Source organism: Carassius carassius, chromosome 38 (genome assembly GCF_963082965.1).
Source record: "Carassius carassius chromosome 38, fCarCar2.1, whole genome shotgun sequence".
Classification (NCBI taxonomy): Eukaryota; Metazoa; Chordata; class Actinopteri; order Cypriniformes; family Cyprinidae; genus Carassius; species Carassius carassius.
Window position 1 is genome coordinate 13,207,284 of NC_081792.1, and position 25,490 is coordinate 13,232,773.

Here is a 25,490-nt window from a genome sequence, read left to right on the forward strand (position 1 = left end):
GGGAGTGGGCTCACTCACAATTCTGCCCAAAAACACAGCCATGAATAAAGAATGGTACCAAAACACCCTCCAACAGCAACTTCTTCCAACAATCCAACAACAGTTTAGTGAAGAACAATGCATTTCCCAGCACGATGGAGCACCATGCCATAAGGCAAAAGTGATAACTAAGTGGCTCTGGGACCAGAATGTTGAAATTTTGGGTCCATGGCCTGGAAACTCCCCAGATCTTAATCCCATTGAGAACTTGTGGTCAATCCTCAAGAGGCGGGTGGACAAACAAAAACCCACTAATTCTGACAAACTCCAAGAAGTGATTATGAAAGAATGGGTTGCTATCAGGCAGGATTTGGCCCAGAAGTTGATTGAGAGCATGACCAGTCGAATTGCAGAGGTCCTGAAAAAGAAGGGCCAACACTGCAAATACTGACTCTTTGCATAAATGTCATGTAATTTTCGATAAAAGCCTTTGAAATGTATGAAGTGCTTGTAATTATATTTCAGTACATCACAGAAACAACTGAAACAAAGATCTAAAAGCAGTTTAGCAGCAAACTTTTTGAAAACTAATATTTATGTAATTCTCAAAACTTTTGGCCACGACTGTAAGCAACATAGTGTAACGTTAGAAATAAGAAGGCTATTGTGGAAAATTATAAAAAGAAAACATACGGGAAGTTTAAAGCACAATGTGTTTTTTTCTGTTTTCCTCAGCTTTAAAGGGTCAGGTTTGATGGCTGTTGTATTCAGTACCAAAACAACGGCGGCGGTTCCGTTCACAGATAGCAGAGGAAGAAAGCGCGTCCATGACTGGGATAAAGCGCGCTCTCGTGTACGGGAGACCTCTGATGACTGATGACATATTTAATGACTGATTGATCGATCGATTATTCGCCTGATTATTAAGAGCCTTTTTTACTGTCCCTTACAAAGTAAATATCAAAATATCTTCCATAACATATTGGATCTCGTACAATTAAAAAAGCTTTCATTTTCACTTGTTTTAATTTCTCTTCAGACAACAGCTCGGTAATTCCATGTTTCTATACATAAAACAGTATTGTAGTTACAATGGAATCTTGGCGGAGACGAGTGTTATCATATTTAAATTTGGTACGAAGTTATACTACCTTTAAAATACTGACAGCCTGGCCAAAAAAGAAAAGCAAAGCAAAGCATATATATATATATATATATATATAATATATATATTATTATTATTATTATTATTTTTTTTTTTTTAAACACTGTGTACGCTTCAAATATGACCCGAGAGTGGTAGATGTATTGTTTACGTGCTGTACCCGGAGCCTGGGCCACGCCTATTTTACGCAAACCTTTGAACTTCTGTCCAATCACCTTCAACTTCCCAGCACGGCTCATGAATGAAAAAACATGCATTTTTAATACTACATCGCCTGACTAGTAGATGGTGTGGAGGTTTAGTAGGGGAATATTGACAGAGAAGCCGTGAAGCTCAACAAATCTCCTAAAAAGTACTATTTTTTTTCCCTTTCGAGTCATCAGAGTGACTATGGCGCGCGCCGGGACCCTCCGCGCGCCTCTGCTGCTGATTTCACTGCAGTTAGTCGTGATCATCTCTGCGCAGGTAGGGAACAAGGCACCTTCAGTTGCTCCATTGTTCTGAAGACTAATCTATTGGGATTTCAGGATACATTTTGAACAAGAGATGTTTTTTATGCTTTATTATAATTATTATTTCTATTTTTTTTTTTTAGAGGGGGCCAGTTGGTCCAAGAGGGCCACCTGGACCTCCAGGGCCTGCTGGCTTTCCTGGCATTGACGGCATTGACGTGAGTCGCATATCAATCAATTGATATCTCAGACACTCTGATTTCTCATCTTATACACAATTGGTATTTGTTTGTAGCCTCGAATAATGACTTTTCTTTGAGTTATTCAGTTAGTTTTTTGTATGACTTAAGGGTGACAGGGGACCTGGCCCTGGCCCAGATGGCCCCCCAGTAAGTATTTCTATTTTTCTCGACAAAAGTGAGTTCTGCATATCTGAAATGATATAGCTGCAATCCATTAATCTGATGAATTTGGCAGGGCCTTGATGGAGACAATGGCAAGGATGGATTAAATGGCCTTCCAGGAAAACCAGGAGCGGATGTGAGTCTTGTTCTTTATGTTTTGTAACGAGATAAAATCAGCCTTTCTTTTCTAAGTTACACTTGCAGCATCAGAGCCTGCGAGTGTTTGCATTGGAGGGGTCTGACTGAATGAAAATTTAAAAGCTCCTGGATGGAAAAAAGAACAAGAAGGCGAGAGGAAAGAGAAAGCAGAGAGAGCTTCCCGATGGAGACAGAGGCCTTTTTGTACGAGTACAGAGCCACAGGAGCTGAACTGTTTCCTGAGCATTAAACCAAAGTACACCACCTCCTTTGTGGCTACCCTGAGCTTTATCATTTAACTAGCAATATCATTTATATAAGAATTATCGCAGCAAAAATAATTTTCCAAGTGTTTTTGTCTTGTGTTCATATATGTTTACCCAGAATCTAAGATATCAAGAGACTACTTGCAGTGACTATATCATGAATTATGTTGATTTTATTTTTATTTTATTTTACACCCCTGGTAATTGTATATTTTCTTTAAAGCAGGAATGAAAACAAGCTTTAACATCTTTTTACCTCAGTTTTGCTTCTAATGTAAATGTATCCTGTTTACATTAATAAATATGTATTTATGTTCTAAAATAGAATAACTGTTTTTTTTTATTTTTTATTAATTTGCAGAGTAACCTATTATGTAAGCATGACTTTAAAAAGTCAGCAATATATAAAGATGTTATATCTTTGGTTGCATTTCTTTGCATTACTTTGTAAAAAAAAAAAAACCCTTTATAATATATATTGCAGGTATATATATATATATATATATATATATATATATATATATATATATATATATCTTTTTTTGCCTAAATGGTTGTATTGTATTACTACTGATGCAAATCATTTATGTTGGTAGCTATCATTTATATAAATAGATATGTTTCCTGTTTACCTTAAAGTGTTGAATACAGGTACCTGCATCAGTCCACTGTACATATATTAAAGAAAATGTGGGCGGGGTTTGCTACTTAAAGTCAGGGGATTGGTAAATGTGATTTCAGATTGGTTGAAATTAACTATTTTTTTAATGTCAATGTGTGTGTGTGTAATGCAAATAATTAATTTCATGCAATGCGTTTCATACAAGTTAAATAATGATAAATAATGAGCTCAGAAATTCTACAGCTTTACCATAAGTTCAGCGGTTGTCAAATCAGTGAATAAACTAACACATTTGATCTGCAGTGAGTCCATGCTCATAGATGGTTTTGTCTTTTTAAGGGTTTGACTGGGCCCCGTGGTGAACCTGGCCCTGTTGGCCTTCCTGGTCAGAAAGTAGGTTTAAACTTCCACTTAACAATAAGTGAAAAAACACATTAACATGGTGTTTTTAAATTAAGTCTTTATTGTGAATGGCTGTAGTTATAATCACTGATGCATCATTTGAATAAGTGAAATAATTAACTCGAAATCAATAAAGTTCACTTGAAAAAACGGTGGTTTGACGTATCTTCTTTACTAGGGTGAACCTGGTGAGCCAGGATCAAGGGGAGCCCCTGTAAGTAAACAATTCAAATTTTTTTCACATTTATTGAAACTAATTTGTCTCTTATAATATTAGTGTGCTGCTAGAATAATCAGATCTCAATAGGGATGTTTTCTGTTAAGTTAGTTTGTTAATATGCATAAATATATCTTTTTGAAAGGTGAATATCTATTATAAGATGGCTATACACACTTTGAGCTGTTGCGAGCATTAAGTACTTTGATAAAGTTCAGGCCATTGACCCTCTAGTCCATTCTGTGATGTAATGCTGCAAGTATATACAGTGGGTACGGAAAGTATTCAGACCCCCTTAAATTTTTCACTCTTTGTTATATTGCAGCCATTTGCTAAAATGATTTAAGTTCATTTTTCCCCTCATTAATGTACACACAGCACCCCATATTGACAGAAAAACACATAATTTACATTTTTGCACATTTATTAAAAAAGAAAACGTACTCGGTTACTAACGTAACCTCGGTTCCCTGAGATGAGGGAACGAGTACTGCGTAAGCTAGCTTACGCTATGGGAAAAGGTCCCCTTTTCTCGAGAATATGAAGCCAAAAATTATCCTTAATTTTTAAATAATGTAAAACGCAGTGCTGCAGCACAGCAGACCCAAGCGAAGCGGCTCGCGCGCTTATTGGCTGTGCTGCGGCAACTGCAGCAACCTATGGTGAGGCGGCGGAGAGTAACGAACCAATGGGGGCGCTTCGCGCCCATTGGACGTCAGAGCGCACCAAAATAGGCGTGGCTGGAACTATATAAGCCACCGCTTCACCATAGGGATCAGGTTTTAAATCGACTGAAGCGATCACCCGGTCCGAGCACATAGCACGGCAGGTTATGCAGTACTCGTTCCCTCATCTCAGGGAACCGAGGTTACGTTAGTAACCGAGTACGTTCCCTTTCGAGAGTACTCTCGTACTGCGTAAGCTAGCTTACGCTATGGGAACACAATGTAAAACGCCGTGCGTGCTCGGGAACTTCGACCTGTCACAGCCCGAGGCGAGAGCTCGGGGCTTTATAGCAGGAGAAATCCCAGTCCCAACAGCCAACCTTAGTGAGCTTTATATAGGGAACTAAAAAGGGGGACGTGATAAGGCTTAGCACGTCTATATAGAAAGTACCCTGGCCTGCAGGGCAGGGACTTGTAGATTATAGAATCTAATAAATGTGGACGGAGAGGCCCAGCCTGCCGCCGCACAGATATCATCCAGTGGTATCCCGCAGGACCACGCCCATGACGAGGCCATACCTCGGGTGGAATGGGCTCTGATGCCGAACGGGCAGTGAAGGCCTTTAGATTTGTAAGCCAGCGAGATAGTGTCTACTATCCATCGCGATAGGCTTTGCTTCGTGGTGGCGAGACCTCGGGTGCGCCCACCAAAGCATATGAAGAGCTGGTCCGACCTCCTGAATAAGGCGGAGCGCGCAATATAGGTTTTGAGAGCCCTGACGGGGCAGATGAAGCTCGCATTGCTTTCGTCGCTTTGCGAGGAAAGGGCTGACAGCGAGATGACCTGCGCTCTGAACGGTGTTGAGAGCACCTTGGGGACATAGCCGTGTCTTGGTCTGAGAATGACTCTGGAGTCATTAGGCCCAAACTCGAGACAGTCAGCGCTTACAGATAGTGCATGTAAATCCCCCACTCGCTTGACTGAGGCCAGAGCCAGTAGAAAAGCGGATTTGAACGAAAGAAGCTTCATATCGACAGACTGAAGCGGTTCAAAAGGGGGGCCCTTTAAGGCCTCTAGGACCGTAGACAGGTCCCAGGAAGGGATTGAAGGGGGTCGGGGAGGGTTCATCCGACGAGCTCCCTTAAGGAAACGAATGACCAGTTCGTTTTTTCCCAGTGATAGGCCGGCCACCGGAGCATGAGAAGCTGCAATGGCTGCCACATACACTTTGAGCGTAGACGGGGATCTGCCCGCATCTAAACGCTCCTGTAGGAAGGAGAGTATCTCCGTCACGTCACATAAGTGAGGGTCTAGGTTCCGTGTCCCGCACCAGGTGGAGAACACTGACCATTTCTGCGCGTACAGGCGCCTGGTTGAGGGCGCTCTGGCTTCCGTAATGGTCTTTAACACTCCCTCAGGGAGGTTCCCGGGTACCCGTTGAGGGGCCATACATGAAGGGCCCAAAGTTCGGGGTGGGGATGCCAGAGCACGCCCTTCAGCTGCGTGAGGAGATCTTTCCGCAGCGGTATTGGCCATGGGGCTGTACTGGACAGCTGCATCAGCTCGGAGAACCAAGGTTGGGTCGTCCAGAGTGGGGCTACTAGCAGCATAGCATATCTGCTCTTCCTGACCCGATCGATGACCTGTGGTAGCATCGCGACCGGTGGGAAGGCATAAAGCGGGCGTCTGGGCCAATCGAGGGCCAGCGCGTCCCTGCTCTTTGAAAAATATATTGGGCAATGAGCGTTGTCTTCTGAGGCGAAGAGGTCGACCTCTGCCCTGCCGAAGATGCTCCACATCAACTGAACCGTTTGTGGGTGAAGAGACCACTCCCCAGGGGGAACATTCGCCCTGGAAAGCATGTCCGGGCCCCGGTTCAGGATGCCAGGTACATGCGCTGCCTTTAGCGAGCGCAGATTGTAATGTGCCCATGTCAGAAGACGTTCGGTCAGGGTGTGCAAGGTTTCTGACCTGACACCACCCTGGCGATTTATGTAGGCCACCACTGACATGCTGTCTGATCTGACCAGAACGTGGTGGCCCTTTAAAAATGGGAGGAAAGCTTTCAGGGATAGTTCGACCGCTATCATCTCCAGACAGTTTATGTGTAACAGTCGCTCCGGGCTCGACCAGAGGCCGGAGGCAGACCTGCCCTCGTACAGGGCGCCCCAACCGAGGTTGGATGCATCTGTCGAGACTACTTTCCATTTCGAGACAGCGCCCGTGCTTACGCCTAACTGATACCAGTTGGCTATTTTCCAAGGGGCCAGAGCTGTGATGCAGCCGTGGGTCACCCTGATGCGCGCGCGGCCGGAAATCCAGGCGCGCGCTGGAACACGGTCTCTCAGCCAGCGCTGTAGTGGGCGCATGCGCAGCAGGCCCAGTTTGAGAACCGCAGAGGCTGATGCCATCAGACCTAGCATTTCCTGAAATCGTTTGAGCGGGTAAAGAGACCCGGCTTTGAACGACACGGCTAGATGCTGAATAGTGAGAGCGCGCTGTGACGTCAGACGCGCTGTACATGTCACAGAGTCTATGTCTATCCCCAAAAAGGAAATCCTCTGGCTGGGAGACAGAGCGCTCTTGACAGTGTTGATCGTGAGACCCAGGCATTCTAAATGGCTGAGGATCCAGGATCTGTGTGTCGTCAGTAGTTCCTCGGAATGGGCTAAAACTAGCCAGTCGTCGAGGTAGTTCAATACTCGCACTCCCCGCATTCTCAGGGGTGCGAGAGCGGCATCCATGCACCGTGTAAACGTACGGGGCGCTACGGAGAGGCCGAATGGAAGAACCATGTACTGATAAGTCTGCCCCTCGAAGGCGAATCTCAAGAATGGCCTGTGATGGGGTGCTATTTGAATGTGAAAGTAAGCGTCTTTCAGATCCACTGAGAAAAACCAATCCCTCGGGCGAATTTGCGCGAGTATTTGTTTGGTAGTTAACATTTTGAACGATCGCGTCATAAGCGCTTTGTTCAAACGTCTGAGATCTAGGATGGGTCTGAGACCGCCATCCTTTTTTGGTACGAGGAAGTAGCGGCTGTAAAAGCCTGACTCACGCTGCGCAGGGGGAACAGTTTCTATCGCCCCTTTTGCAAGAAGGTTTATCAGTTCGGCGCGAAGGACGTGTGTCATTTCGCTTTTCACTTTCGTTTCGACCACGGCGCGAAAGCGCGGCGGTCTGCGAGCGAACTGGAGCGAGTAACCTCGTTTTATTATATTCAAAACCCAATTTGATATGCCGGGGATGGCCTGCCATGCAGCGGCTCATGCGGCTATGGGTTGAATGTGCTTCGGGCACTGGCCGCCTGTTATGAGGGGACCAGTAGCTCGAGTATGCTGTGCTTGTGACACTGTGGTGACAGCGCTTATTTGTAGGGTTGCGCACTGAGAAGTGGGCACGCGCGCTACATTTAGAGCACCTCCGGCGCGAGCGGGAAGGTGGGCATGAAAGGAGACCCGAGTGTGTCTTTGTGACACTTGGGGGAGTGTGTATACATGTAGGGGTGCGTACTGTGTAGTGGGCACACTGCCTACATAGAAAAAGCTCTTTTTAGGCTTTATTGAGGTCGCCGTGAAAACGGCGTTTGTGTGCAGGCGTGCGTGCATTGTAACAGGCTCGTTTACTGCAGTATAGACATCTCCAACCGCCTTTAGTGAGGGGATTGGAGGAAGCATGTGAGTTTTCTTGTGTGGTGGTCCGGCCGCACCGGGACTTAACCACGGTCTTTTCAGCCCGAAGGTCAGGAGGGCTTCGGAGGCTCGGGGTTCAGCACAATCCTGGGCCGAGGTCCCCGTCTCTCTGGCGGTTTGCGGCTCGTAGAGCGAAAGCGGTGCTGGGTTTTGGTTTTTGGGCGAGACTGTAAGTCTGGCTGCGATGGCTTCGAGGTCTGAGGGGGCGGCGCATTTCTACGGCGTCCCGCAGCAGAGCTAGAGCGTTTCGGCAGGAAGTGTCTCATTGCCTGTGACGTTTTCTGAGCCTCAGTGAAGCGTTCAGCGAAACCCTTAACCGACTGGCCAAAGAGGCCGGAAGGCGAGATAGGAGAGTCAAGAAAGGAGGATTTGTCGGCGTCTTTCATCTCCGTGAGCGTGAGCCAGAGGTGTCGCTCTAAAACAGCGAGGCTTGCCATGCTTCGGCCGATCGCTTGTGCTGTGGTCTTTGTCGCACGCAGGGCTAGATCAGTAGCGCTGCGGAGATCTTTAAAGTCATAGGTATCTGGGGCAGACTCGTCCAGGTTACGGAGAAGTCTGGCCTGAAAAACCTGCAGCACAGCCATTGTGTGTAGAGCCGTAGCAGCTTGACCAGCGGAGGTGTAAGCTCGGCCAGCGAGAGCTGAGGTGGTGCGGCACGGCTTGGATGGATGCACAGGCTTCGACCGCCATCCTGCGGCTGAGGGCGGGCAGAGGTGTGCAGCAATAGCCTCCTCGAGAGGGGGGAGGCTCTCGTAACCGTGGTCTCGGGCGCCGTCGACAGAGGAGAGCGCTGACGAGACAGAAGTCTTTAAGCGTGCGGAGAATGGGGCTTTCCACGACTTCGTGAGTTCATTGTGAACTTCCGGGAAGAAGGGGGCGTTTCTTTGCGGAGGGGCCGAAGGGCGCCCCTGCAGGAACCATTCATCCAGCCTGCTTTTAGCGGGCTCGTCTGGAGGAGACCAGTCGAGCTGAAGGTCGCTGACAGCCCTTGTAAGCACGCGAGTAAGCTCCGCGTCGATATCAGCGCGTTGTCCGGTGCAGCTGGGTGCTGTAGAGGGGGGGGGGGTCCGCAATGGAGCCCGACCATTCCTCACTACTGGACGCGGCGAGAGAAAGGCTGTCGTGTCTGTCCTCTTCCGCCTCAGGCGCTCCGAAGGAGAAGGGGGCGCTGGTGAGCAGGGACTGGCGCTGCTCGTCCACGAAGAGGACAGGCGAAGGAGAGAGAGCGGGCGAGGCACGCGGGGAGTGTTCCGGCGTGAGCTCACGTGTAGCAGTATGCTCAGGCATTCTCTGATCGCGGCGTTTCTTACGCGGCACTTGAGAGAGAAGAGGCGGAGCGGGTGGAGCATCGTGGCTGGTTTGAGCTAATCGAGCCCGCAGGGTCGATATAGCCATGTCGTCGCACTCAGGGCATCCGCCCTTGGAGAGTGCGCTCTCAGCATGCTCGCGGCCCAGGCAGGAGACACAGATGATGTGGCGGTCCTCGCTCGGCAGAGGGCCTCGGCAGGAAGCGCAGGCCCGAGGCATTTGAAACAACGCCTCGAATTCTGGAGGAAAAAAGTGTGATGCAGCGGCAAACACACTAGCTTTGAAAAGGATATAGTCACGCCGGATGGCGCAGCAGGAAGCGAGTGCTGAAGGCGGCGTCGAGATGAAGCACGAGCCGGCGTCCTCAGATCTGCGTTGCAGTGCTATCCCGCTGAGAGGCTTTTCGACGGCGTGTAGAGGCTTCTCCGGAGAAGACAGCGAAGTGCAGGTGAGATCGCTGAAGGAGATGAAATCTGATCCCTATGGTAAAGCGGTGGCTTATATAGTTCCAGCCACGCCTATTTTGGCGCGCTCTGACGTCCATTGGGCGCGAAGCGCCCCCATTGGTTCGTTACTCTCCGCCGCCTCACCATAGATTGCTGCAGTTGCCGCAGCACAGCCAATAAGCGCGCGAGCCGCTTCGCTTGGGTCTGCTGTGCTGCAGCACTGCGTTTTACATTATTTAAAAATTAAGGATAATTTTTGGCTTCATATTCTCGAGAAAAGGGGACCTTTTCCCATAGCGTAAGCTAGCTTACGCAGTACGAGAGTACTCTCGAAAGGGAAACTGAAATATCACATGGTCCGGAGTATTTAGACCCTTTGCTCAGTATTTAGTAGAAGCACCCTTTTGATCTAATACAGCCATGAGTCTTTTTGGGAAAGATGCAACAAGTTTTTCACACCTGGATTTGGGGATCCTCTGCCATTTCCTGCTTGCAGATCCTCTCCAGTTCTGTCAGGTTGGATGGTAAACGTTGGTGGACAGCCATTTTCAGGTCTCTCCAGAGATACTCAATTGGGTTTAAGTCAGGGCTCTGGCTGGGCCATTCAAGAACTGTCACAGAGTTGTCGTGAAGCCACTCCTTCGTTATTTTAGCTGTGTGCTTAGGGTCATTGTCTTGTTGGAAGCTTTACCTTCGGCCCAGTCTGAGGTCCTGAGCAATCTGGAGAAGGTTTTCGTCCAGGATATTCCTGTACTTGGCCACGTTCATCTTTCCCTCGATTGCAACCAGTCGCCCTGTTCCTGCAGCTGAAAAACACCCCCACAGCATGATGCTGCCACCGCCATGCTTCACTGTTGGGACTGTATTGGACAGGTGATGAGCAGTGCCTGGTTTTCTCCACACATACCGCTAAGAATTAAGGCCAAAAAGTTCTATCTTGGTCTCATCAGACCAGAATCCTTCAGGTGTTTTTTTAGCAAACTCCATGGGGGCTTTCATGGGTCTTGCACTGAGGAGAGGCTTCCGTCGGGCCACTCTGCCATAAAGCCCCGACTGGTGGAGGGCTGCAGTGACGGTTGACTTTCTACAACTTTCTCCCACCTCCCGACCGCATCTCTGGAGCTCAGCCACAGTGATCTTTGGGTTCTTCTTTACCTCTCTCACCAAGGCTCTTCTCCCCCGATATCTCAGTTTGGCCGAACGGCCAGCTCTAGGAAGGGTTCTGGTCATCCCAAACGTCTTCCATTTAAGGATTATGGAGGCCACTGTGCTCTTAGGAACCTTAAGTGCAGCAGAAATGTTTTTGTAACCTTGGCCAGATCTGTGCCTTGCCACAATTCTGTCTCTGAGCTCTTCAGGCAGTTCCTTTGACCTCATGATTCTCATTTGCTCTGACATGCACTGTGAGCTGTAAGGTCTTATACAGGTGTGTTATACAGGTGTGTGGCTTTCCAAATCAAGTCCAATCAGTAGAATCAAACACAGCTTGACTCAAATGAAGGTGTAGAATCATCTCAAGGATGATCAGAAGAAATGGACAGCACCTGAGTTAAATATATGAGTGTCACAGCAAAGGGTATGAATACTTAGGACCATGTTGTATTTCAGTTTTTCTTTTTTAATAAATCTGCAAAAATGTCAACAATTATGTGTATTTCTGTCAATATGGGGTGTTGTGTGTACATTATTGAGGAAAAAAATGAACTTAAATGATTTTAGCAAATGGCTGCAATATAACAAAGAGTGAAAAATTTAAGGGGGTCTGAATACTTTCCGTACCCACTGTACAGACCTGATGCACACATATTTTTCTTTGCTAATTTTTATAATTTTGTATCATTGCACATCTTATTTTGTTAACAGGGTGTTGGAGAGGATGGTGAAGCTGTAAGTGCATACTATTTCATTTGACTGTAACTTAGTTTTTATTAGGGGAATTTGTTGATACATTGTTCTTATGTTATTCAGTTAGGCTCTTTAATTGTTTTCCTTTTTTACTGAAGGGTGCTGATGGGGAAGATGGATTACTTGGAGAGTTGGGCAAAGTTGGACCTCGTGTATGTAAAGTTATTCCATTATACAGCCTAAACAATCCAAAAACACATTACAATAAAATAGATGAATCATAAATGTGAGTCTCTGTCTCTGGTTCTGCTGTAAAGGGAAGCCGTGGACCGAGAGGTCCTGCTGGTGCACCAGGATTGGCAGGGCCCAGAGTGAGTATTAATGTTTAAAACATTATGATCATTCACTAAAATATCCAGGATTCATAAATGGCTCAAAATGATATTCCCTCTATCCACAGGGCCCTCCTGGAGTCTGGGATGGTAAGGAGCTGGTACGTATCTTCAAGTCTTAAATGTGGTTACCTTTGCAATGCGGGTCTTCAAAAAGTCTTCATATCTAAAACAATGCGTTTCATTTTATTTTTATGAATTCAAATACATTTGACTTCTAGTTAACCTGCTGTTAGAAAATACACAACTTATGTTTTCTCAAAAGTAAAAGTGAAAAATGTCATTACCTTTGTTGGAAGAATGTTATTAGGTTCTTTATCACATCAACACAGGAAAGAAACCCTGGGAAGGGTACTAGCTGCTGGAGATTGTGGGGGGAATGGAAGTTAATCATAATATTTTTGGGGGATTTCAGAAACTAAACCCGAATTGGCAAGAGATTAAAAGGAACTTGAAAGCTGTTTTTGAGGCTTTTACTTGTGAACCTCTATACTTTGGGTAATATAAGATAACAATTAAGGACAAAAAAAATGTATATATATATATATATATATATATATATATATATATATATATATATATATATATATATATATATATATATTTATATATACAGTACAGACCAAAAGTTTGGACACACCTTCTCATTCAAAGAGTTTTCTTTATTTTCATGACTATGAAAATTGTAGATTCACACTGAAGGCATCAAAACTATGAATTAACACATGTGGAATTATATATGGAATTATATACATAACAAAAAAGTGTGAAACAACTGAAAATATGTCATATTCTAGGTTCTTCAAAGTAGCCACCTTTTGCTTTGATTACTGCTTTGCACACTCTTGGCATTCTCTTGATGAGCTTCAAGAGGTAGTCACCTGAAATGGTCTTCCAACAGTCTTGAAGGAGTTCCCCGAGAGATGCTTAGCACTTGTTGGCCCTTTTGCCTTCTGTCTGCGGTCCAGCTCACCCCTAAACCATCTCGATTGGGTTCAGGTCCGGTGACTGTGGAGGCCAGGTCATCTGGCACAGCACCCCATCACTCTCCTTCTTGGTCAAATAGCCCTTGATGCCTTCAGTGTGACTCTACAATTTTCATAGTCATGAAAATAAAGAAAACTCTTTGAATGAGAAGGTGTGTCCAAACTTTTGGTCTGTACTGTTTATATATATATATATTTAACTGAAGAATCGCCATCAGTTTTTGCCAACTGACCTGTCTGTGTTATGTTTCTCAGTGTCCAAATGCCTGTACTTCTGGCCTGACTGGTTACTCAGGTCTTCCAGGCATGAAGGTAACTTTTAAATTAGATTGAATTTAATTAATTCACATTTTCTGGATCCTCGAACAAGTTTTGTTCATTCTGGTGTTCATCTTTAGGGCCACAAAGGAGTCAAAGGTGAATCAGGTGAACCAGGAAGACAAGGACATAAGGTGACATAAGTCATAAGTTTGGTGTGATTCCGGTTCTTCCCTTTGACAAATAATTAGAACAATGTTTATTAATTGTTGTATGTTTACTAATTATTTCAAAAATAATTGCTTAGGTACAAAGATCCTGTCTGGTGTGGAATTTTGTTATCTTTCTTTTACATCTTACAGGGTGAAGAAGGAGACCAGGGAGCACCTGGAGAGCCAGGAGCACAAGGAACTCCTGTAAAAAAAGACATTACTTATCTATTGTTCTTTATGTCAGATGTTAGTGTACTGTTACTCAACATCACTTTGTTTGCTTGTTTTGTTTTTAAAGGGTCCACAGGGTCTCCGAGGAATCACAGGGATGATGGGCCCCAAAGGGGACAGGGTGAGGGTCAAAAGGTCTTCATATCTAAAACAATAACAACTATATCTTTTGAAATGACCAAATGTAATTTTTTCTCCATTAGGGAGCTCGTGGGAATGATGGCGACCTGGGCTCTCAGGGGATTCAGGGCGCTCCTGTAAGTGGCGAAATCAAAATGACTGAATTTTACAACAGAAGCCACCACAAAGTTTTGTTCTTTAACCTCATTTTGAAATATGCATCTTTGATATGCATTTATCTTCATTTTAATTTTAACTTAATAGGCCCTTTTCATATTTCAGAAGTTGATTTGCTTTTGTTAATGAACACATTAAATAAAAACTATTGTATATATTGTATTAAAATATTGTATTTAATTTTTAAAGGGTGATCGGGGTCAGAGAGGAAAAGTAGGTGAGACTGGACCAAAAGGAGCTCAGGTGAGTTGTCATACAACAACTAAACAACACACGCATTGTGTTTATCATGACATATCAACAGTTCAAGGAGACTCAGAAAGCTTGACTCATTTTGTTATTTTTTTTTTTTACTTTCTAGGGACCTCGTGGGTTGCAGGGACTTACGGGTTTACCTGGACCAAAAGGAGAGACTGTAAGTTAACTGTGCTGTAGTGTTATTGATGCTTGTCCATATTGTGTTATCCTAAAGTGATTATAGCATAACATTGTATATTTTTGAAATGTAACATTCTTGTGGTGTAGGGTTTGCCTGGGGTGGATGCTCGAGACGGTATTCCAGGACTGCCTGGAGTGAAGGTAATAACTTTAATTTGTGTATATAGAGAAAAATAATTTACCTCACTGATCGTCTCTTTCTGAAGTGAAGTTTATCTACGTATTGTTTTAGGGTCTTCCTGGGAAAGTTGGCTCTCCCGGTGAGACTGGACTTCAGGGATTTCCAGTGCGTTTGACCTTTGACCCCTGTTCCATACGCAATTAGTTTTCATTGATATCTACTTGTGAGACGACTAAGAATGGTTTGTATTTTTGATCATTTCTTCTTCTTCAGGGTTTGCCAGGAATTCCAGGAGCTAAAGGACACATGGGTGCAAAAGTAGGTAATTCAAGTGTGAATTGTTAAGAGTGCATCTTCGTCAAAGTTTGCTTTTTTATTGATTTGGTTTAAAGAGTTTTCTGTTTAAAATGTGTGCTGAGATACACTATTATTTAAAAGTTTGGGGTCAATAAGATCTTAAGTAAGATTTATATATATATATATATATATATATATATATATATATATTCTGGAGAAAATGTATCATGTGCTTCACAAAAATATAAAGGAGCATGAATAATAATAAGAACCAAGAAATCAGCATATTAAAATGATTCTCATACTGATTATTTTCTCTATTATCATTTTAATTTAGAGGTAACCACAGCATTGTGATCACGATCCAAAGATGCTACAACCCGAATTCCGGAAAAGTTGGGACGTTTTTTAAATTTTAATAAAATGAAAACTAAAAGACTTTCAAATCACATGAGCCAATATTTTATTCACAATAGAACATAGATAACATAGCAAATGTTTAAACTGAGAAAGTTTACAATTTTATGCACAAAATGAGCTCATTTCAATTTTGATCTCTGCTACAGGTCTCAAAATAGTTGGGACGGGGCATGTTTACCATGGTATAGCATCTCCTTTTCATCTCCTTTAAAGATCTGGACTGCAGGCAGGCCAGGTTAGCACCCGGACTCTTCTACGACGAAGCCATGCTGTTGTTATAGCTGCAGAATGTGGTTTTGCATTGTCCTGCTGAAATAAACAAGGCCTTCCCTGAAATAGACGTTGTTTGGAGGGAAGCATATGTTGCTCTAAAACCTTTATATACCTTTCAGCATTCACAGAGCCTTCCAAAACATGCAAGCTGCCCATACCGTATGCACTTATGCACCCCCATACCATCAGAGATGCTGGCTTTTGAACTGAACGCTGATAACATGCTGGAAGGTCTCCCTCCTCTTTAGCCCGGAGGACACGGCGTCCGTGATTTCCAACAAGAATGTCAAATTTGGACTCGTCTGACCATAAAACACTATTCCACTTTGAAATAGTCCATTTTAAATGAGCCTTGGCCCACAGGACACGACGGCGCTTCTGGACCATGTTCACATATGGCTTCCTTTTTGCATGATAGAGCTTTAGTTGGCATCTGCTGATGGCACGGCGGATTGTGTTTACCGACAGTGGTTTCTGAAAGTATTCCTGGGCCCATTTAGTAATGTCATTGACACAATCATGCCGATGAGTGATGCAGTGTCGTCTGAGAGCCCGAAGACCACGGGCATCCAATAAAGGTCTCCGGCCTTGTCCCTTACGCACAGAGATTTCTCCAGTTTCTCTGAATCTTTTGATGATGTTATGCACTGTAGATGATGAGATTTGCAAAGCCTTTGCAATTTGACGTTGAGGAACATTGTTTTTAAAGTTTTCCACAATTTTTTTACGCAGTCTTTCACAGATTGGAGAGCCTCTGCCCATCTTTACTTCTGAGAGACTCTGCTTCTCTAAGACAAAGCTTTTATAGCTAATCATGTTACAGACCTGATATCAATTAACTTAATTAATCACTAGATGTTCTCCCAGCTGAATCTTTTCAAAACTGCTTGCTTTTTTAGCCATTTGTTGCCCCCGTGCCAACTTTTTTGAGACCTGTAGCAGGCATTAAATTTTAAATGAGCTAATTAAGTGGATAAAAGTGTAAAATTTCTCAGTTTAAACATTTGCTACGTTATCTATGTTCTATTGTGAATAAAATATTGGCTCATGTGATTTGAAATTCCTTTAGTTTTCATTTTATTAAAATTTAAAAAACGTCCCAACTTTTCCGGAATTCGGGTTGTACATAAATACAGCACAAGTGGTTATTTTTTTATTTCAGTTGGATTAAATCATTTCAAAATTTAAAGCAAAACACATATAAACACTACTTTAATAGGCATTATATGGAGGTAAGATGAAAAGAAAATGTAATTGAAACTTTTGTGAACCCTCACGTCCAAATTAATTTCTTCCAATATTTCAAGAATCACAAACAGTGAGCTTGATCTGTCTGGTACTGTATTTTCACATTTCTCCTCTTTGTGTCCATCTTCAGCATGTCCTGTTTCTGGCCGTTGTTAACATCCCTTTTACAGACTTTTTAATATTTCGACACTTTGCGAAATGATTGCAATGTGTTCTGTGTACAAGACTTGAACATAGAGAGGATGAAAATAAAAGGTTGCTTTTGGAACAAAAAACAACTGCTCTGTGCATCTCTAGTGTCCATTAGCAGGATGGATAACCTTTATTTCTGTCTTCGCTCCAGGGAAATACTGGTGATCCAGGTGTGGCAGGTCTGATTGGAAATAATGGAAAAACAGTGAGTCATGTTTATCCATTTGTTCACCACAGCTTACAGGCCCATGGATGAGTGAACATCTTCTGATGTTTTGATTTCAGGGTGAACGTGGCGAGCAGGGAGAGGTGGGACCAGTCGGACCAAGAGGTGGGCCAGTGAGTATATTTCCTCTTATATCTTATAGTGCCATGTAAAGAAATGCATCAAGTCTATAATGTTCTCTCTTTCTCCCCAGGGGGAGAGAGGAGTGAGGGGTCCTGATGGGTCTGCAGGCATGCCAGGTGCAAGGGTGAGTTATCAGAAACCACAATTCAGTGTTATTACCAGAAACCCTCCATTATATTACCTTAAAAGATGCTAAAGGACACCTTTAGACACCAATAACACTCCTGAGTAAAGCTTTATAGGCATTGGAGCTACAAAGGACAGAGAAAAATGCAGAAAGAGATGAAGGACAGTTGAAAGATGAAGAGAAATTCTTGATAGATGAGAACAGAATTTCCGAGGGTAACATCCCTTAAACTCTCAAAGGGCCTGTCCCATATGACACACTTAATGTGGAAGACCGTCTTGTTGCATTCGCGCACACACTTCTCTGAAGGGTGTCCACTAGATTTTGTTTTAGGTTTTTAGGATCACTATGGACTTCACTGCATGTTACCCAACAACCCATGGGGCAAAGTGTAGAAGCAGGGCAGCGAGGGCTAAGGTTACCATTTGGGACAGGCCAAATATTATTTCCTGTCTATGAAACAAACATTTGAAATCGCTTCATCTTTTAATCTTATTTTAAGCAGAATATTAAAGAAAGAAAACTATGCTACATGGTAAATATTTTGTTTGTACTTAAACATAAGCTCTATATCTACATACCTTTAAACATTTAAGACTAAACACCCCAAGTGAATAGAGTAAAACAAATATATATATATATATATATATATATATATATATATATATATATGGTGATTGTTTACATTAAGAATTGCAAACATTTGCAAACATTTTATATAAAAAATTGTTTGGTATATGCCAGTGCTACTGAAATTCAGATTTAAAATAAGAAATCAAAACATTATTTGAGATAATGGCTTTTGAAGATATGTATTAGAATTGAAATCTGCAGATGCCAATAGATAAAATGCAGCAAAATAAAGACTTAAAATCATATTTTGGATGTCTTCTTTTTGCACTAGTCTTGAACCACACGGTATGAAAAGTAGCCCAAAATTTCATAACTGACCAGTACATGAAAAAAATAATGGTTTTGCTTGTAGTGTCTTGCATTAAAAAATACCAAAAAGGGAACAATATTGGGACCCAGTGACTCACTCGTACGTCTAGAATTGCATGGTTGTACTACAACACTGTATAGATGTTCCACACCAAATCTAACACAATCAGAAACATGTTTCACTTGGTCTTTGTTCTCGGAGTCCTGTCCTGTGTGCTCACTCTTATGAGTGAGGAGCTTAATAGTGCTCCAAAATATAATGCAATCTCCTTGGAAAGCTGTGCTGGTAGTAATCTGCTGGTAGGGGGATGAATAGTATGTTGTTACTGAGGCCTAGAAGCTGAGGGTGTTTTCTTTAGTAAGGGGAAATTGAGAGCAGGACGGGGGGTTGAATGAGCCCTCTGTCTTGCAGGAATTCCTTCAAGTAGTCAGCGAATGGCATCAGGCTTAATCATAGTCCACATTCATCCTTACACCTCAGACGTGCCCCGCCAGCACCCTGCTCACTGAACTACAAAAACTGTTTTTTAGGGCAGATGTGGTTGTGAAGCAGCTACGGGCACAGGCCAGTGTTCATGAATTTGTGTTTATTTATGTGCGTCTGTGTGTGTATGTATTTTACAGGGGGCTAAAGGAGATCCGGGCCTTCCTGGTCTTCCAGGGCCTGCTGGCTTCATTGGGAAAAAAGGCGACAGGGTAGGATTGTAAAAGCAGAAAGTGCTCTCAAAAAAAAAAAACTCAATTCAAAATGCAAAAGAACCTATTAAATAATTTAGTAAAAGTTGTCTATGATGAGAAAAAGGTACCATTAACACGGTTTACAAACTATTTTACTATACTGTGCAGAGTATGAAAATGTGTGCATGCATAGAAATACATTTAAATGACCTCCCAAAATTCCTAGAATATGCAGTATGCAGTAAATATACTTGGTATTACATCCTACAATGAAATTTATCCTTCAATATCATGTGTGGTAAATGATAAGTTATTTTTACACAAAATTAAATAAAAAATGCTAATTTCCTGTATTTGTTTATGAGACTGAATTTAATTTAATGTGGGTTAAATATGTTTAATTCACCCACTGAATTAAACACATAAAGTGGTGAGATCATGTGACTTCTGAATTTCAGAATTTGAGAAATAAACTGTCGCAAACATTATATTCTTTACTGTGGATCTTTAAAACTAGATTTTCTGTGTACCGATACTTTCAGAAACAAGCTGCCAAAATTTAAAAATAACTTGAAAAAATTAAAAATCATTATATTTTACATAGACATGTTAAAGATTCAAGATTAAAAGCACCTTAAAAACATCTTATTTGTATAATTCTTCAGGGCGCTGTTGGTCTCACTGGTCCAAAAGGAGAGCAAGTAGGCAAACAATTTCTTAATATGTAGAATTTTAGTTTTAAGATATTTAACATAAATAATTTGATCTATATTCTAATGCATGTAATGCATGTTTGTTTAGGGGCCACCTGGTGAAGAGGGAGCATCTGGAGAAAAAGGAGATGTTGTAAGTAAAAACAGCACAGATATTTTAATGTCTTTGAATGTATTGGTTTTAAGGTATTCAGGAACAGGTCTTGATCCACTTGCTGATCCTAAACTCAATGTTCATTTAATTTCACCAGGGTGATGAGGGAGAGCCAGGCGAGAAAGGATCGGTGAGTTTGCATTGAGAAGTGATGCTGTTGTAGTAAGCTCTAGAACTATCCTATGAATGTCAACACAAAATATATATACATTTTAATAAAAAACTAGCATAGTATATCAAAGATATTACAATAAAAGATTCAAGTGCTCTTGTATTAAATCATATATTCCCAAAGTTTATAATACATAACGTGAAAAAGTACAGAAAATTCAATGCTCGCCACCTTAGAAATGTATGAGTGTTTATCTTTTGTTGCGTTCAGACAGGAAAACCCGGAGAGCCAGGAAATGAAGGGCCAGAGGGTGGGCGTGGCCAACATGGACCAGAGGGCCTAGCAGGGGAGCCTGGCCCAAGAGGCATGCAAGGAGACCGAGGGGTACCTGGAATGCCTGGGGCACAGGGACGAGCAGTACGGCGGTTTTAATCATCTTATTACTGAGGCCTTAATTATGTGACACTTTTATCATAGAGAGTTATACTTCTGTCATTCCAACTGGATTTCTCTGTACTAAACTTGGTTGGTAGACCATCAGGAATTTTACATCAGTGTGATCTAAAGTGATTTTCTAGTGTTTTCTACATTTAATAAGAAAATATTAATAGTGTCCACATGATTTCCCTCCAGGGCCGAAAACCAACAGATGAACACATCAAGCAGGTCTGCATGAGGGTTTTGCATGGTCAGTATTTTGATATCCAAACAGATGTCTACAAATGAAAGTTGACTCATTGAATGATTTTTGTTTTTCGAATGGTTTTGCCATTTCCTTTTTCCTCACAGGACAGCTTGCCCAGTTGGCAGCCAGTCTGACAAGGCCGGAGTCGGGCATCACTGGGTTGCCAGGTCCTCCTGGTCCCCCTGGCCCTCCAGGGCCCGCTGGAGACAATGGCTTCAATGGGCATCCTGGAAGCAGAGGACTGCCAGGTCTCAAAGGGCCCCCAGGGCTCATGGGGAGGAAAGGGCCCAAAGGTACGAAATGACAATGTTCGAGACATTGCATTGCATTGTGATGGTGAAAGATTTCCCCGCACAGATTTTGCAAAGGTTTTATTTCGTCAGACAGATTTGCCATGTTTACCAACAGAAAAGTGATTGGTTCGAAAGTTACTTCAGTGTGAGCAGTGCTTTACTTGATACTACACTTGACAATGGAAAGTGGAACAAAATTTGTATTTTCTTTAATGTGATCCCACTGTAAGCTTAATAATGATTTCATAAATACCATGCTTTTAGTGTAGATATGTTTTGACATTGATGTAAGCCAATCTGTGGCTATTTGGACTAGACACACACACACATATATTTATATATATATATTTATATATATATATTTTATTTTTTTTGGTCATAGCTTTGGTCATATATACTGCTCCCACAGCAGAATAGCCTACCTAAAAAGGTTATAAAACACATAATTTAAAATCATAACAATGCTAATATGTTAACCGATTCCAGAGGTATCCAGTCCAAATTCATCCAAGTTTTGTTTCATGAACCATATTTTACATAATTTGGTACAAAACAGTACCAAAATGATCTCAGAAAAGTAACAAAAATATCCTTAGTCACAATGAATCCGAAGTACCAACAAATATTTTTTTCTGTATTGTGACACACGTCCATGTGAAACTGATTATCGTGAAATATAGGATGGGAACTTCTGTCCACTGGTTGTTGATTGGATGGTAGTAGATCTGAATGTGAGCTTGCAGTCAATTGTAAGAAATTATTATATAATTCACCAATGTGCCACAATACTGTGGAACATGCATTGGCCATATGTCATTTGATATCAACTACAGTCGTGGCCAAAAGTTTTGAGAATTACATAAATATTAGTTTTCAAAAAGTTTGCTGCTAAACTGCTTTTAGATCTTTGTTTCAGTTGTTTCTGTGATGTACTGAAATATAATTACAAGCACTTCATACATTTCAAAGGCTTTTATCGACAATTACATGACATTTATGCAAAGAGTCAGTATTTGCAGTGTTGGCCCTTCTTTTTCAGGACCTCTGCAATTCGACTGGGCATGCTCTCAATCAACTTCTGGGCCAAATCCTGACTGATAGCAACCCATTCTTTCATAATCACTTCTTGGAGTTTGTCAGAATTAGTGGGTTTTTGTTTGTCCACCCGCGTCTTGAGGATTAACCACAAGTTCTCAATGGGATTAAGATCTGGGGAGTTTCCAGGCCATGGACCCAAAATTTCAACATTCTGGTCCCAGAGCCACTTAGTTATCACTTTTGCCTTATGGCACGGTGCTCCATCGTGCTGGAAAATGCATTGTTCTTCACCAAACTGTTGTTGGATTGTTGGAAGAAGTTGCTGTTGGAGGGTGTTTTGGTACCATTCTTTATTCATGGCTGTGTTTTTGGGCAGAATTGTGAGTGAGCCCACTCCCTTGGATGAGAAGCAACCCCACACATGAATGGTGTCAGGATGCTTTACTGTTGGCATGACACAGGACTGATGGTAGTGCTCACCTTTTCTTCTCCAGACAAGCCTTTTTCCAGATGCCCCAAACAATCGGAAAGGGACTTTGCCCCAGTCCTCAGCAGTCCATTCACTATACTTTCTGCAGAAGATCAATCTGTCCCTGATGTTTTTTTTTGGAGAGAAGTGGCTTCTTTGCTGCCCTTCTTGACACCAGGCCATCTTCCAAAAGTCTTCGCCTCACTGTGCGTGCAGATGCGCTCACACCTGCCTGCTGCCATTCCTGAGCAAGCTCTGCACTGGTGGCACTCCAATCCCGCAGCTGAATCCTCTTTAGGAGACCATCCTGGCGCTTGCTGGACTTTGTTGGACGCCCTGAAGCCTTCTTTACAAGAATTGAACCTCTTACCTTGAAGTTCTTGATGATCCTATAAATTGTTGATTTTAGGTGCAATCTTAGTAGCCACAATATCCTTGCCTGTGAAGCCATTTTTATGCAACGCAATGATGGCTGCATGCGTTTCTTTGCAGGTCACCATGGTTAACAATGGAAGAACAATGATTTCAAGCATCACCCTCCTTTTAACATGTCAAGTCTGCCATTCTAACCCAATCAGCCTGACATAATGATCTCCAGCCTTGTGCTCGTCAACATTCTCACCTGAGTTAACAAGACGATTACTGAAATGATCTCAGCAGGTCCTTTAATGACAGCAATGAAATGCAGTGGAAAGTTTTTTTTGGGATTAAGTTAATTTTCATGGCAAAGAAGGACTATGCAATTAATCTGATCACTCTTCATAACATTCTGGAGTATATGCAAATTGCTATTATAAAAACTTAAGCAGCAACTTTTCCAATTTCCAATATTTATGTAATTCTCAAAACTTTTGGCCACTTTTTTGTCATTTCCAGTAAAAATATCTATGCATTCTTAAATCAAGATACATTAAAAGCAATCAATTGCTTTTCAAGTAAATCTTGATTTAAGAATGTTTAGATACGTGTACTCATAACGAAAAACTTTTTTTTTTCTTTTTCAGTGCATCATAGCTAATTTTATGGTTACCTGCATTTTATTATTGGCATTTAGCTTTGTTTTATTTCCTATTCCTAGAAAAAATCTGGGATTCGTTTTAGGGATATAAAGCACCAGCTGAGAGCCCTAACTCCTATATAACATTGTAAAACCTTTGCATTCTTATTTTAGGTAACCAAGGTGACAGGGGAGATAGAGGGCCCAGAGTGGTGGGATCTAAAGGTATACCTGGACCACCAGGGCTCCCAGGTAAGAGCAAGGCCTACGGCTCGTCTAATATCCATAACTCCATTCATCACTAAATGTTAAATGGTCTTTAAATCTCTGAATATCATGCCTCTGACTGCTGGCCTGTTTCTCCATCTGTTCGTCCAACTGCTCTTAGGTGAACCTGGGAAACCAGCATATGGCAGAAACGGGCGTGACGGTCTGAGAGGACCTGCAGGTGTTCCTGGAATGCCAGGTGTGCCCGGGCCACCTGGTCCCCCTGGACCTAACGGATACTGCGAGTCATCTCAGTGCATACTTAAAGAAGTTGCAGGTCCGATGTCCATTAAAGAGTCCAACATGAAGGGACCAGATGGTCTATGAGCTGACGACCATCAGCGAGCCACACATCAGAGCCCAGCATCTCTGGACAGGGAAACTTGAGAGACTAATGGAGTGACTCCCTCTACGAGGAGATTTCTGTGTTGATGGTATAATCAGGTGTGATTGTACTTGTCAAATACCAGTGTGAAGCTGGATCAATTCATGTTGGGATTCCATGGGAATCTTTTAACAAAGATTATTTTTAGGACATACTTTTGTATAGTTCTAATATTTCTTTTAAGAATCAAAATAAATCTAAATTGCCCCGTAAAATGCAATTATAGCTTGCAAATAATAACATTCTCCAATTCAATTTCATTTGAATATACTTTATATTCTTTAGGTCCTGGATGCATACAGTATGCAAAATCATGCCGTCATGAACTGGTCACTTTACAGATTAAAGGCTGTTAAAGGCGCAATATGTAATTTTTCTGCTTAAAAATAGCAGATATCACTATATCTATGTTATATATATTTTTTAGTTGTGTACTTACATTATCCTGAAAGTTTCCACGAACTTTCAAATCCAGAGAAAATTATAGTTTAATTAGAAGACACGGCACGTTACTTTATTTCCGTTTTGTCGCCCGTCTATGGCGTCATATAAACTTTGACCCCTCTAATTTATCTAACTTCCTGCGGAACCGCCAAATACAAAGGTGAACAGAAGCAAAGACGAGACGAAGAAGAAAATGTAGTAGCTAGCCTTGATCGAGACTATTATATTTTATATTTATATTGTTTATATTCGTATTTATACCTCAATCAATAACTTAGTTATGGATCATGATTATGCTTTGCCTGCACGTTCTGTGAAGCGCAAACGTACGGGTGAAATAAATGACCTGAGAAGGTTTTGGGACAAGAGAACAAACAAGACGCGGGTAAATATTGGAGTTGCATTTCCAAGATAGAGAGAGCTTCGTGACAATCTGAAACTACAGAGAGATGCTTGCATTCTAATAAACAGTTATGCATCCATTCAGCTAACTGTATCTATCCGTATATTTTGTGAAACGATGATGTCTTGTGTAAAACGCAGACGTACTAGCTCTCATGTAGAGTATAATGTAAATCTACATGCGTTCTATATCTAGCTGGATAAAGTAGCTTCAAATGCAGTTCACTATCTTGTTCGATATCATAGTATAAACGTAATTATAATTATTAACGAAAGGCAATCGTGTTTTTTAACATATATTACTACTAGCTAGATGGAATATTGATTTGATAGGGGTCTGATAATTCATATATCTCTCCATTCGAAAAGACGTGATTGTCAAAATACTAGGCTGCTGCTGCTGTAGGTGAGGCGAGACCGCTGACAGACCAGGCTCTTGTCTTCATGACAACAATATCTATACTTCAT

The 25,490-nt window shown here is 42.2% G+C and overlaps 1 protein-coding gene across 1 annotated transcript; it reads left to right on the forward strand.

Moving 5' to 3' along the window:
• The first annotated feature begins 1,374 nt into the window (after positions 1 to 1,374).
• On the forward strand, positions 1,375 to 24,526 carry LOC132119021 (collagen alpha-1(IX) chain-like). The gene is made up of 32 exons (XM_059528760.1): positions 1,375 to 1,609; positions 1,740 to 1,814; positions 1,947 to 1,985; positions 2,074 to 2,136; positions 3,366 to 3,419; positions 3,607 to 3,642; positions 11,621 to 11,644; positions 11,761 to 11,814; positions 11,920 to 11,973; positions 12,063 to 12,095; positions 13,236 to 13,292; positions 13,379 to 13,432; positions 13,601 to 13,654; positions 13,749 to 13,802; positions 13,885 to 13,938; positions 14,168 to 14,221; positions 14,340 to 14,393; positions 14,504 to 14,557; positions 14,649 to 14,702; positions 14,811 to 14,855; positions 17,119 to 17,172; positions 17,253 to 17,306; positions 17,387 to 17,440; positions 19,010 to 19,081; positions 19,729 to 19,764; positions 19,865 to 19,909; positions 20,028 to 20,060; positions 20,313 to 20,459; positions 20,676 to 20,730; positions 20,832 to 21,020; positions 23,699 to 23,776; positions 23,913 to 24,526. The coding sequence occupies exons 1-32, from the start codon at positions 1,535 to 1,537 to the stop codon at positions 24,116 to 24,118; spliced, it is 2,064 nt and encodes a 687-aa protein (XP_059384743.1). The 5' UTR covers positions 1,375 to 1,534; the 3' UTR covers positions 24,119 to 24,526.
• The last annotated feature ends 964 nt before the right edge of the window (positions 24,527 to 25,490 follow it).